The sequence below is a fragment of the Poecilia reticulata genome, linkage group LG11 (assembly GCF_000633615.1).
Source record: "Poecilia reticulata strain Guanapo linkage group LG11, Guppy_female_1.0+MT, whole genome shotgun sequence".
NCBI lineage: Eukaryota > Metazoa > Chordata > Actinopteri > Cyprinodontiformes > Poeciliidae > Poecilia > Poecilia reticulata.
The window spans coordinates 3,934,489-3,946,230 of record NC_024341.1 but is presented as its reverse complement, the minus strand read 5'-3'; the positions used below and the strand labels follow the sequence as shown (position 1 = coordinate 3,946,230).

The following is an 11,742-nucleotide window of genomic DNA, read 5'->3' as shown; positions in this document are numbered from 1 at the left end:
CAGATGCCAACACCAGGTTCAGACATGCCAATCAGACCAGAACAGACAGACAGAACCAAACCACAGGATTGTATGATAAAACACACCTTTCTCCTTCTTGATATTATGATCGCTGAATAAAATATGTTCCAATAATATCTAAATTATATAACAGAAACCAGAAAACGTCATCATTTTGTGCTGGCTTTTGGGATTTGGCAGTAGCGATTGCAGGATCTGAACTTTAGAGGTTCTCAGTCTCGAATGAGTGGATGACACAGGCATAACGGTTAAACAATGTACTGACAGTGGGAAACATAAGATTTTGCTACAATAAAAGACTAGAACTTAATATTTTCTATAGAAACTTTTGTGTACAGATGCAGAGATTGGACTTTTCCTGTAGTTTGAGACCAGATTTTCTCCAGATCTTTGTGGTTTTGGTGCTGCCGCTGGGAATCATGGGATCTCAGCTCCTTCCATGGGTTTTCTGATTGGTTCAGGTCTGGAGACTATTGTACGACAGCGTATTGGGGGCTGGGTGGCCATTGTAGATAGAAAAAGAAAAAAGAATACTTAAAAAAATCTAAATTTTCTAGAAAAATCTAAGAAATTTCTGAGCTTCAAAAGTTGAAGTTTTGCTTGAAAAAACTAAAATTTCTGATATTAACCTCAAAATTTCTGATTTTTTTCTGGCAAATTTTTGACTTTTCAAACATTTCCATGTTTTTGCTAGAACATATCTGAGATTAATCTTAAAATTTCAGATTTTTTTACAACTACTTCTTTTCCTATCTACAATAGCTGAAATATGTCGTCTTTCTGCTGCCTAGAGGGCTGTAGGCAGGGGCGCCACCTGGAATCGTGGGCGCACTGACAAAAAATTTGCTTGGGCCCCCCGTGCAGCTGCTGTTACAATATTTGAGTCTATTTGACCCATAAAAAGCATCAGTTTTAAAGGCTTGCAACTTGCTTTCTTTGGTCCAATACTGATACTGATAATATTAACTGATTCACAACTTAATATTTAGCACAATATTAACTAGTGAATTTTACATCCAACAGTTCACATCCAGTATGCAAGTAGGGTGCTTAATTAAAGTATCTAAAACTATTAGTTTTAGATACTGAAATGTCTCCCCCATGAGCAACAGTCAAAAGCAACATGCAAAATACACATAAAGCAATCCAGACTTCTAAAAAAAATTGTTACGTAGTTCGATTTTATTCAAGCTGCAGTACATAACTTTAATAAAAAATATATTTTATCCATATTTGTTAAAGCTGTCACCATGTTGTGACAGTTTATGAGACAGATAATCTGTGAAAACAATCAATCTCCTCCACCTCCTTCCTGAATTACTATTGCTAGTGTTAAGAAAATACATTTAAAATAAGCTAGTTGTAAAAACTTAACCATATGTTCAATATTAGATCAAATTAATGGTGTTTTAAATAAGAAAATTCACTCCAAATTATATCCATGGTTCAATTAGCATAATCTCTTATGTAGGATATTTCTATTGAAACATTATACACTAAGTTGAATTTAAATAATTTAGCTTGTAGTTCTCTATAATTTAAAACACAGCTAGTCTCTCTGTGGACTGAGCAGGCATTCACAGGGGGTCGTGGCTCTGTGTGTGAGTTTAACCTTTTAATCACTTTGATAAGATTTAACAGCTGGTGTAAAACAATCTGGTCCTGCCAACAGAGTAGAGCTTCCTATATGGACAGGGTTATAAAAACATATGTCTTTATTCTAAAGAAAATAACACTTCTTTGATCTTAAAAACAGGTTTTTACTGGAACATAGTTAACTAGATTTAAATGAACTTAGCTAAAGACAGTCCCCTAATTTGAATACAGCAGAGAAGAGAAACACGCCCTCCCTTTAAAAGTATAGGACCTGTAACCTTAACTTCAGATCGCTCCGGGGTTACCCGTGATGCTGTCTCCAGGGAACGGTGCGTCGGTGAAATGGTTCCCTGTAAGTTTGTCTTGGTGTGTGGATGTCTGTGGAGTGAGGTAAATATTGAATTGGATGCTGGTTTGTGATTTTATTGAGTTTTGTCAGTTTCATTAGTTGTTTGTCTAATAAATGTTTATGTTTGGACTTGGGAAAAACGTCTTTATGGTTCCCCTCCAATAATCCCCTCCACTAAGACTGCCTGAAAATCCTAAATTATATATATTTAGAAATACATTATTATTTGTATATTTATGCATTTACAGGCACACTTGAGATTTTTCTGTTTTTTCTCTGTGTACTATGGTATCCAAGCGTCAYTTTGTTGCCAATCTCACTGTTGTGCCTTTGAGCAACGACAATAAAATAAATCTAAGTCGAAATGGATTTTACTTGGGCAACGTAAACCTGTACATTTTCTAGCATTTCCCTTTCTGAGGTATAAATTAGTTTTCTTGCATCAACCGGAGACAGGGGATGTAAACTCCTCTTCGGCTCGAAGCCAGGTGTACGCCGCATCAGTTCTGTATGTGTGACAATGTTTAGTTGTATCGTTTCCCTGTAGACATAAATAAATTAACTAAATAAATGAGTGGGCCATTACTGTAATCAGTTGTGATCATTAGTGCAGTACTATTTGACTGTCAGTTGTGTTGAGTCTTGCACACCAAAGTGAAAACTGCTAGATTTTTAGTCATATCAGAAAATCAGTGGGAGTCTGGTTCAGGTGGTGATCAGATCATTTATGCTATATTGTTATAGTCTTAGAAATATCACTGCGTGACTGCAGTCAAGACGGTCATATTCAATAAATTGGAATACGTTCTGGTGAGACTCATTTTTCAGATTAAAAGTATCTTTAAAAAATTCAACATCTTGATTTAATACCATCAGGTATTAAACATACGCTACATTTTAAATACATTCCTATATTAAAAATGTTTAGTTTTTTTTTATTGTTTTGATTTTCAAAGTTATTTTTTCATTAACTTTAGGCGGGAAATCATCATAACTAACAGAAATAAAAGCTTTCAAACATCCATCTGTGTGCAATTAATCTATATTAGAGTTTCACTTGATAAAACTACTGAAATAAATGGACTTCCGGTAATATTCAAATTTAATGGTTGGGTCTGAACAGCCGTCGGTGTCACGAGGACATAATATTCTAGTACGTCACGCCATCTTCTGGTCAACCAGTGTAACTTCACAAAAGATAAATTCAAACAGACGTGGCTGGCAGCTAGCCAGAAATGCTATGCGACTTGCTAATCTAGAATGAAGCTGTGGTTAGTTAAAATTATATTTAACAAAAGTAGTTATTTATCTAACAGTTACTGTGAAACAACAGCTGTAAGTAAATGTTTCTGTTATAAAACAACAACATTGGTTTCTTTGCAGTTTGTATTATTTTATTTGGTAATACTTTCTCCTTCTAATTAATACCTATATCAGACCCAAAAATCGATCAGCAACAGTGATTTTACAGTGCTTTTGTTACCGCATGCTGTTGGTCATCTCAAGTTATAAAATAACTGCTTTCTTTCTTCCTTCAAAAAGAAGAAAGAGCAAAATAAATAAAGGGCAAAATAAAGTTGCCCTTTATTTTAAGAGTCTAAAATAAAGGGCAACACTCAAGACTCTTAAGAGTATAGAAAGATAAATCACATGCTGAGAGCAACTGGACAGAACTTTGCAGGACACTTCACTTGAAGTAATATATTGTGGGATCATACGTAAGAAGGCTTTGTAGTTTGAAGCTTTAATATCTAGTTGCATGTGTGAGTGAAGGAGGAAACAAAGTCACGTCATTAAATATTTTAGGGAATGTTATCTGATGGAACTACATTTATTGGCTGCACTTTACAAAAGAATCTTGTTGAGTTTGTTTCTGAATAACTTCCTTGTTTACCATACAATGTCGTGTTTGCCGCATTAATCCGTCCGAAAATCTAATTATGAGTCACAACTTTCAAAGAGCTGGTAGGAAGACGGGAAAGTACAGCAGCCTTCAGTCCTGAACAACTTTTCTCTACAGTTATGACAATTTATCCTGTGTTTTATTTATTTTTTTCAGTGCAGAAATCATGCCGCTTCAATGCACTCATCACATTCTGACAGGTGCTTCTGAAGATTACTGACCATCAGAATAATTGCCTCCAATTCCTGTAAAGGCAGCATGTTCAACAGGGAGGGGCAAGTTTGCAAAAATAAACCAGCAAAGCGGGTTCAGCAAGTTTACAAAGGAGTAAATATTAGTCAAATTTTCAAATCAAACCGCTTCTGATCTTAATGGAGTCGAAGTTCTTTATGCATCTCACCTGTTAGTCGATGCACAGGTGACTAGATTGCAGCAAAAACTTGGAAGTAGTTTGCTGCAATCTAAAGAGTTTTGTAACAGCTTGCCAAATTGTATCCTGTATATACATAAAAAAAAACAACAGATTGTCAGATTAACAGTAACTCTTTAAAATAATCTTTAAGCAGGTATTAAACATAACTTTTTTTTTGCATTTTTTTGTTGGTCTGACAATATTTATGTTTTCATTAAGTGTAAGAAGGGGAAAAAAATCATAATTAACAAAAATAAAGGCTTTCAAACATCCATCTGTGTGTAATCTCTTGGTGAAAGTTCCTGAATTAAACAGACTTTTCAATAATATTCTAATTTGTTGAAAGGGTCTATACATAATGTAAAAAAGGGCAGTATTTTTCCTAACCTGATAGTGTGTGAAGAAGTAATTTCAGACTTGTGAAACGATGAACGACCTGTGACTAACTAGATTGTTTCTCGGAATGCTGAGTTCGATAGCGACACATAGGCTCGGTTGCTTTGGAATGAAGTATGCTAGAGCTTCTTAAAGCCTAAAACATCACACTAAATGAAGTCAACTTGCTGATTCCACTATCCACAAATGAAAAAAACGTGGAATAGAGAAGGCTGACCACTTCTCAGGAAAGGTCAGCCTGCCAAAAGTAATCCAAGAGCACATCAACAAATCATTCAGGAGGTTACAGAAGAACACAGGACTTTTGAAATTAGTTAAAATCAGCATTCATGATTCAGAAAAAGACAGTATAATAAAGATAATCTGTGAAAAAATTGAGCTATTCCGCCTTCTCCCCGTGCTCCCGGTACTAACTGCACCACTCAGTCAGAAACAACCAATCAGAGGCAGGAGGAGGGTTTTAGCGCCGTCAATCACTCTCATGCTCACGCCTTCCCACTTCCTCTTTGCTAAGCTACAGTTAGCTCACCACTGCATAGCTTGCCACAAACACTAAGGCTAGTTAGCCACAAAGGCTAAGGCTAGTTACGGTTTTCCTTTAACTGTAAGAAGTTTTTCCATCATTAACACATTGAGTAGCATACTGAAGGATGACTGACACCGCTAAGACCCGCCTCCTTTCTCTGATTGGTTGTTTTTGACCCCGAGCGATGCATTTCTTCAGACGGCAGAAGTCGAATTAGGAGGTGCTGGAGGAGCTCAATGTTTTTCCTCCCCACAGACGATCTGTCTCGTGCCATTCAGTCACGACTGTTTTAATATGAAAAAACACATGTTTGTGAAAGTTACATACTGCAGCTTTAAGGCCAAATACTCTTGGATCATGCAGCTGGATAATACTTCAAAGCACACCAGTGTCATTATCAGTTGTAAACCAGCAGCATCACCATTTTGTCTTAAAGTGGACATATCATGCAAAACCCACTTTTTTAGCCCTTAAATTTGTCTTATTGTGTACTTTGTTTAGAAGTGCAAACATTTTTTAATTCATTCTCTCCCAGTGCTGTGTGGATATCTTTAAATTCTTTTTGGGATGTATTTTTCAATCTGTTCATTTTTCTCTATTTGTTATGCCTTCTTGTTCACGTTGTCTCTGCATTTGTTGTGGAGCTGCAAAACAAGGTCCCGACTACTGGCTTATCTGCCATTTTTTCCCTTCGCAGCAATTTCATAGTCCAAGCTCAGTTGTGCTGAAATTCCAAGTAAATAAGTCAAAATGTTCAGGTCTAATGTACGTTAATGCACAGGATTCCTTACATCATCCTGTTGCATCATATTGTGGTGCTATTAATATTTTAATAGGTAATCTGACATGCATGGACACTGTAGTTAAACGACAGTCCTTTTTGTAGGTAGTTGGTATGGATGGAGAATGAGTTAATACAGTAAAGACACCATTGCGATGAATTCATTTGAATGCGTGGATCGGCAGGTTGTGCGTCTTCCATCTCCTACTCTGGCTCCAACATGTAAGGTTGGATGGACAAGCCTTCTGTTGTCGACATCTTTAATGAACTTGGGAATAAAAAGTTTCTCTGCTGGTAGATAATTGGTATAGCTGCTATAAACCTATAAAAATGGCCAAACAGAAACAAGTGGAGTTCTTTGTGACCTGGAGGGTCAAAAATACTGCATCAAAACGAGTTCCTCTAAAACGAGTTGCTCCAAGACAAGTTGCTCTAAAACGTGCCTCATAGGTAAACCAAAGGTCTGTGGAGATAAGACAACCAGGACTTCAGACCAAAGCATTGCAGTTCTACTTCATAGAGAACATAAGTGAATGGTTTATGTGTGAAAAGGAGGGATTAAAAAGCATGAAATGTCCACTTTGAGCTTAACATAAAAAAACCCCTGAAAATAAAAATAAAAATTTTTATAAAAATCCCACTCAGTTTAAATACTTCATATTCCATGTGCCACAATGACTTGATAAATAATAAATAAAAAGTGTCAAGAAGACATATCCACTCCAGTCAAAAATAAGAATAAATTCTACACTTGTACAAGTACACTCGTTATTTCAGAACAAGCATTTGTAGCCACAGGCTAGCTGATGTGAAAAATAATAATAACAATTATTGTGCTACCCTTTGAAGGGTAGCACACACCCGCCATGCAAATTATGCCAATAAAGTTGTGTGTTCAGATCACTGCCACTTTCATAGCAGTTGTAAAGTGTTTGTATTCTATTTTCCTATATAGCTGAAACTTAGGCCTTAACGTGCGAGGTTCAAGGTCCAGTTTATTCCCTTCTTCTTTTTTCCCCAACTTTTTGGGAGATGACTAAAATAAAAAAAACAACCTAAGCTTCACATTTCTGGCAATATTCAATTTCCTTTATAAAAGTAGATTGTGTTTTCATCGGCCAACTTGTCTATTGCTGCATATTCCTGTTTTCCGGGATGAGGTCCAGTTTTAAACTTTTTGCTTTTCATTGGTTGCCAGTAATGGCTCCAGCTTCCGTTGCTGTCAGCTCCAAAACCAAACGCATGAACCTGGGAAAAAAAGAAACAAACAATATTTTATACATATGTGGTAGAATGACCACATTCCTAGTGGCCCAATAGTGGGCCTAGTGGCACTATTGGGCCACCAGGCCCACTATTGGACCCACTATTGGGCCTAGTGGCCCAATAGTGGGCCAAGTGGCACTAGGCCTAGTGCCTAGGCCACTAGGCACTAGGCCTAGTGGCCTAGGCACTAGGCCTAGTGCCACTAGTGCATAGCTACTGCAGTAGCTATGCACTAGCTACTGCAGTAGCTAGTGCAGTAGCAAGCCACTGCATAGCTACTGCAATGGCTATGCAGTAGCCACTGCATAGTGTGTGGCCAGTGTGTGGTGACTAAGGCTCTGTGGGAAGAGTAGTTGTCTTGTGATCAGAAGGTTGCAGGTTTGATTCCAGCTTCCTCCTGCCTCATGTTGACGTGCCCTTGGGCAATCCTCCTACCGATCTGCATATCGGTGTATGCATTTGTGAGTGCGAATGGGTGAATGTGACTCTAGTGTAAAGCGCTTTGAGTGGTCAAAAAATGATTTGAAAAAGCATTATGTAAGTTCAGTACATTTACCATTGGGCACTGCTAGGCTAGCATTCTTGGCAATGTATCTACAATGCTAATGTAGATATGCCAAGAAAAAAACAGGGGAAGTAAAATCACTCCCAAGTGACAAATCCCCTAAAAATGTGATTCCAATATAAAATACATTGTCTAGAGCAGTGTTTCTCAACCATTTTGGGCCAGCGCCCCCCTAGCCTTTATCCAGGTCCCTCACCGCCCCCACCAAAGAATTTGCAGGCTACTTTCCACTGACCATTATTTTATCATTAATATTACCATCACTATTGTAGATGTTTTGATTTTTATGCTTGTTTATGTATTTATCATCAAAAATAATTCCTCAGAGAACAAAAAAGTCATGGGAATGGAAATTATTTTCACAGGCATCTACGAAAAATGCAATGAACATTCAAGTTAAAATTGGTAGGCCTAACAGCAGCCARTCAGAGTGGAAAAAAWATTCTTATTTTGTGCCATTTTCTAGTTGTTAAATATTACACAAATGAGCAGATAAAAGATGTACAGCAATGCCAGTTTAAACTTTGAACTATTTGCAAAACGACTGAGCTCTGCAACATTAAAACATGCATAGAACTGTAACTACATTAATCATAACTCTTCTTCTCTTCAGTGTTTGTCAGTTTCTGGTGGTTCAGCTCTGTGCTGCCTTCAGGAGAATGGGACATCAGAGTATCATCCATAAAACTTCACCCACATGGCATTTATTGTGCAAACCAGARCTTTCAGTGGAAAAAYAAAAGTTCCAGGTCCTTTTAATGCCATACAAATATGAGACAGAAACATGGATTATATCTTTATATAGACCTGTCTATTGATTATAGATTAATAGTTTTACTGGACAGAAATTACAAAGAACAAATCTGGTTTTTAATCAAATCCTAATGAATCAAATTGAAAGTGTCATGGAGTCATCAGCCTCATGACATTAACACTGACATTAAAAATAATATTGAAGAAATAAATATATCAAATCTAGTTAAAACATAAATAAGTGATAAGTTATTTACTGTTGTGGTCTGTAAGATATATTTATTCTCAGTACTAGATGTGGTCTCAACAAACCCATGACACTTCAACAATATTATTTTACCTTTTATCTGAAAATAGTGTCTGTTTATTCTTGCCATACAGTCCTCTGTATTAATTATTGCTCGAAAGGTCTTGCCATACCAGTTTATTCCTTTGTATTTACTTTAGTTTCTTAGTTTATTCTTGCATTTTGTTCTTCATTCATTTCAATTTAGTTTCATTTGACTAGTTTTATCCTCTCTTGGTTTATTGCTATGTCCACTTTAGTTTGTTTCCTGTTCCTAAATTTATTATTTATTGACCATCAGTAATCTTCACTCATCACCTGCTGCGCTGCCTAATCGTCAAGTGTTTCACATCATGTGTTGATTTTTCACTGTTCAGTGTCGGATTCTCTGTTTTTATGCCATAATTCACATCTAGTTTGTTGCTCCGTTTTAAATCCTGCATCTCCTGTTTCAGAGTTTTGCGCAATGTGCTCCTCTTTTTTTTTAACCCCCTAAGGTGCGGGGCGTCTGGAAGCGTATCGATGGGGAAAAGGCAGACTGACATAAACCTTTTAAAACAACGGAAACATTTTCTGCATTCTGATTATTGAAATTTAAAAGTTCTGTGTTGTTCTATCACCCCCGTTTCATACCGGACCACTTACAGCACCGGTGTTAACGCTATACAATGAACGCTCTCTATTGTGGTATCACCCATGGAGGGATTTCTTTATTTCTTTATTTAAATGGGTTAATTTTTCAGAGGGATACAAAGTGAGGGTGTCATGATTTTAGCTACCAGTAGCAGGAGAACGGAGCTGCGCCAAGAAGCTAACATAAGCTAACAAACACTGAATAGTAGAAGAGCTGCCATCGATACAGTTGCAGCCAAGCATGATTTAATGTTACACAATACAGTTTTACCAAGTTGCTCAAAGTCTAAACTGGTATTGTTGTGCATTTAAGGTCTAAAGTTTACCTTCGACCAAACGCCCCCCAGAGGAATCCCAGCGCCCCCCTTTTGTAAAAATGTCCGCCAGCGCCCCCTGCCGTCCTCTGAACGCCCCCTGGGGGCGTTCTCAACGTAGACTAGCGCCCACGTTGAGAACCGCTAGTCTATTGGGTGAAATAATTTTGAAAACATATACTACAGCTACAATTTTAATTTAAATGTATTTTTTTGAGAAAGTTTGGAAGAAAATACTTTGAAAAAAATCCAATAAACTTTACAATTCTGCCAAGTTAAACAAAAAACGTACCTCATCACAAATGTGAAGTGCAGATATTAAGGTCATAAAGCCGGTGGACGGGTACTTTCCTTTCTTCCCCAGCCACTTCTGATGAACGTACTTCATAAAAGCTGGATTGAGCACCATCACCTAAGGTAGAAGTTATTCAGCTTACAAAAATGTGACAATAAGAAAATGCTCATGAAACAACAACAAATGATAAAAAAAAACATACTCACCATATTTTTGTTAGCTCTGGATTTTACTGGCCTGCAGGATGTGGAAAAGCAGCATCACTTAGTTTAAGTACTTCAATTAACTCATTTCAAAACAGAACAAGGACACTTCAGCACTCCAGTCCTAAAATAGACACTTAATCTTAAATTCTAAAGTAGAATTCAAATTTTACATCGCAAAATATATGTTTTAACAATACAGACAGTATAAACAAAATGTCATTCTGTCTCTTTATTTCTAAAGAAATAGTTTTATATTGCATTTGAGACCTTTTGTTAATATCTAAACAAGCTTCTGACATAGATCCAAATATATATATAAAATAAAGTTATTCAGTTTCAACTGTGATTTATTTAAATAAATTAATTAATGGAAGATTTGCAGGCATATTTCATGGCAAATTTATTTATTTAATGCTGTCACTCCTCACACTCCATAACAGGGAGGTTAGTTTGAACTTCTAGATGAGGTTCTATAGCTTATGTCTTGATTGCTGGGTGGTGGTATTTGGTTTTGTAAAATCCGTCTGTGTTCTTTTGAGTTGTGCAATATTAGTAGCCAAGCCAGTTTGCCTCTCCTTAAGCATATCACTCTATCATCATGCTCTTTTGTTTTCTTCAGTTTTGCTTTTGTAAGTCATCTCATAAGTATTCGCCTTCAATTGAAAACATTCCAATTCCTTCTCTGCATTCTCAACCACAGAATGGTGTCACGTACACAATTCAATAACAATTTTGCTAATGTTTCGAGAATGAATATTGAATTTAGATTGCATACGTAGCAGGGTGGATACCAGTGGCGCAAAAAGTGGGTATGCAGCGCATGCAACGCACAGGGGCGCAGCACCAGAGGGGGCGTCAAAACCCCGTCTGGAGGGGGCGGCGCGCCGATGATGTTTTCCCATACACTTCAGCGTGCCTTACGCTCCTTCACCTCGCGCACATAACGAGTTAAATGTAGCGCATTTTACCTTTTATGTATCGTCGTATGGGGGAGGGGAGGTGAAGGGGTATAGCGCTGGCGTATATTTTCAACGCTCCTTCACCCTGACTAACGTTCCTTGGGGGGAGGAGCGCCGACTTATGTTTTCGCATCCACCTGAATAATGTGTAGTTGCGCCCCTGGGTGATACCTTAAAAGTGAGTTTGGTTTACTGTTAATATCTGCCTTGCCAAACAAAACATTCATTAAAACAAGAAAAGTTAGGGTAAGCAAAATCAGAAAACCACAAGAGATGTTTTATGAATGAACAATTTCAGATTAACTAAAGTTTTCCTATCAGTAAGCACAGTTCACAGTAATATCACCTTTTAGTCTCTGAAGTAGTGTTTAGTTGGGTAGAACCTTTTAAGTATTTTAAAGAAAATTTCCTAATAATTATTTAATAAATTAAATAATTTAATTTATTTAATAAAATTTAATTAAATACATTTAATTAAATA

At 36.9% G+C, this 11,742-nt stretch overlaps 1 protein-coding gene across 2 annotated transcripts in view; it reads right to left on the bottom strand.

Moving 5' to 3' along the window:
- Positions 1-4,987: 4,987 nt before the first annotated feature.
- Positions 4,988-11,742, bottom strand: part of LOC103472016 (CMP-N-acetylneuraminate-beta-galactosamide-alpha-2,3-sialyltransferase 1-like) — a 14,179-nt gene continuing 7,424 nt past the window's right edge. For both annotated transcript variants that reach the window (XM_017307323.1, XM_008421357.2), the window contains 3 exons: positions 10,303-10,333; positions 10,094-10,213; positions 4,988-7,232 (listed from right to left, as the gene is read on the bottom strand). In XM_017307323.1, coding sequence (XP_017162812.1) covers positions 7,065-7,232; positions 10,094-10,213; positions 10,303-10,333 — 319 coding nt within the window. In that variant the 3' untranslated portion in view covers positions 4,988-7,064. The remainder of the gene's footprint in view (positions 7,233-10,093; positions 10,214-10,302; positions 10,334-11,742) is intronic.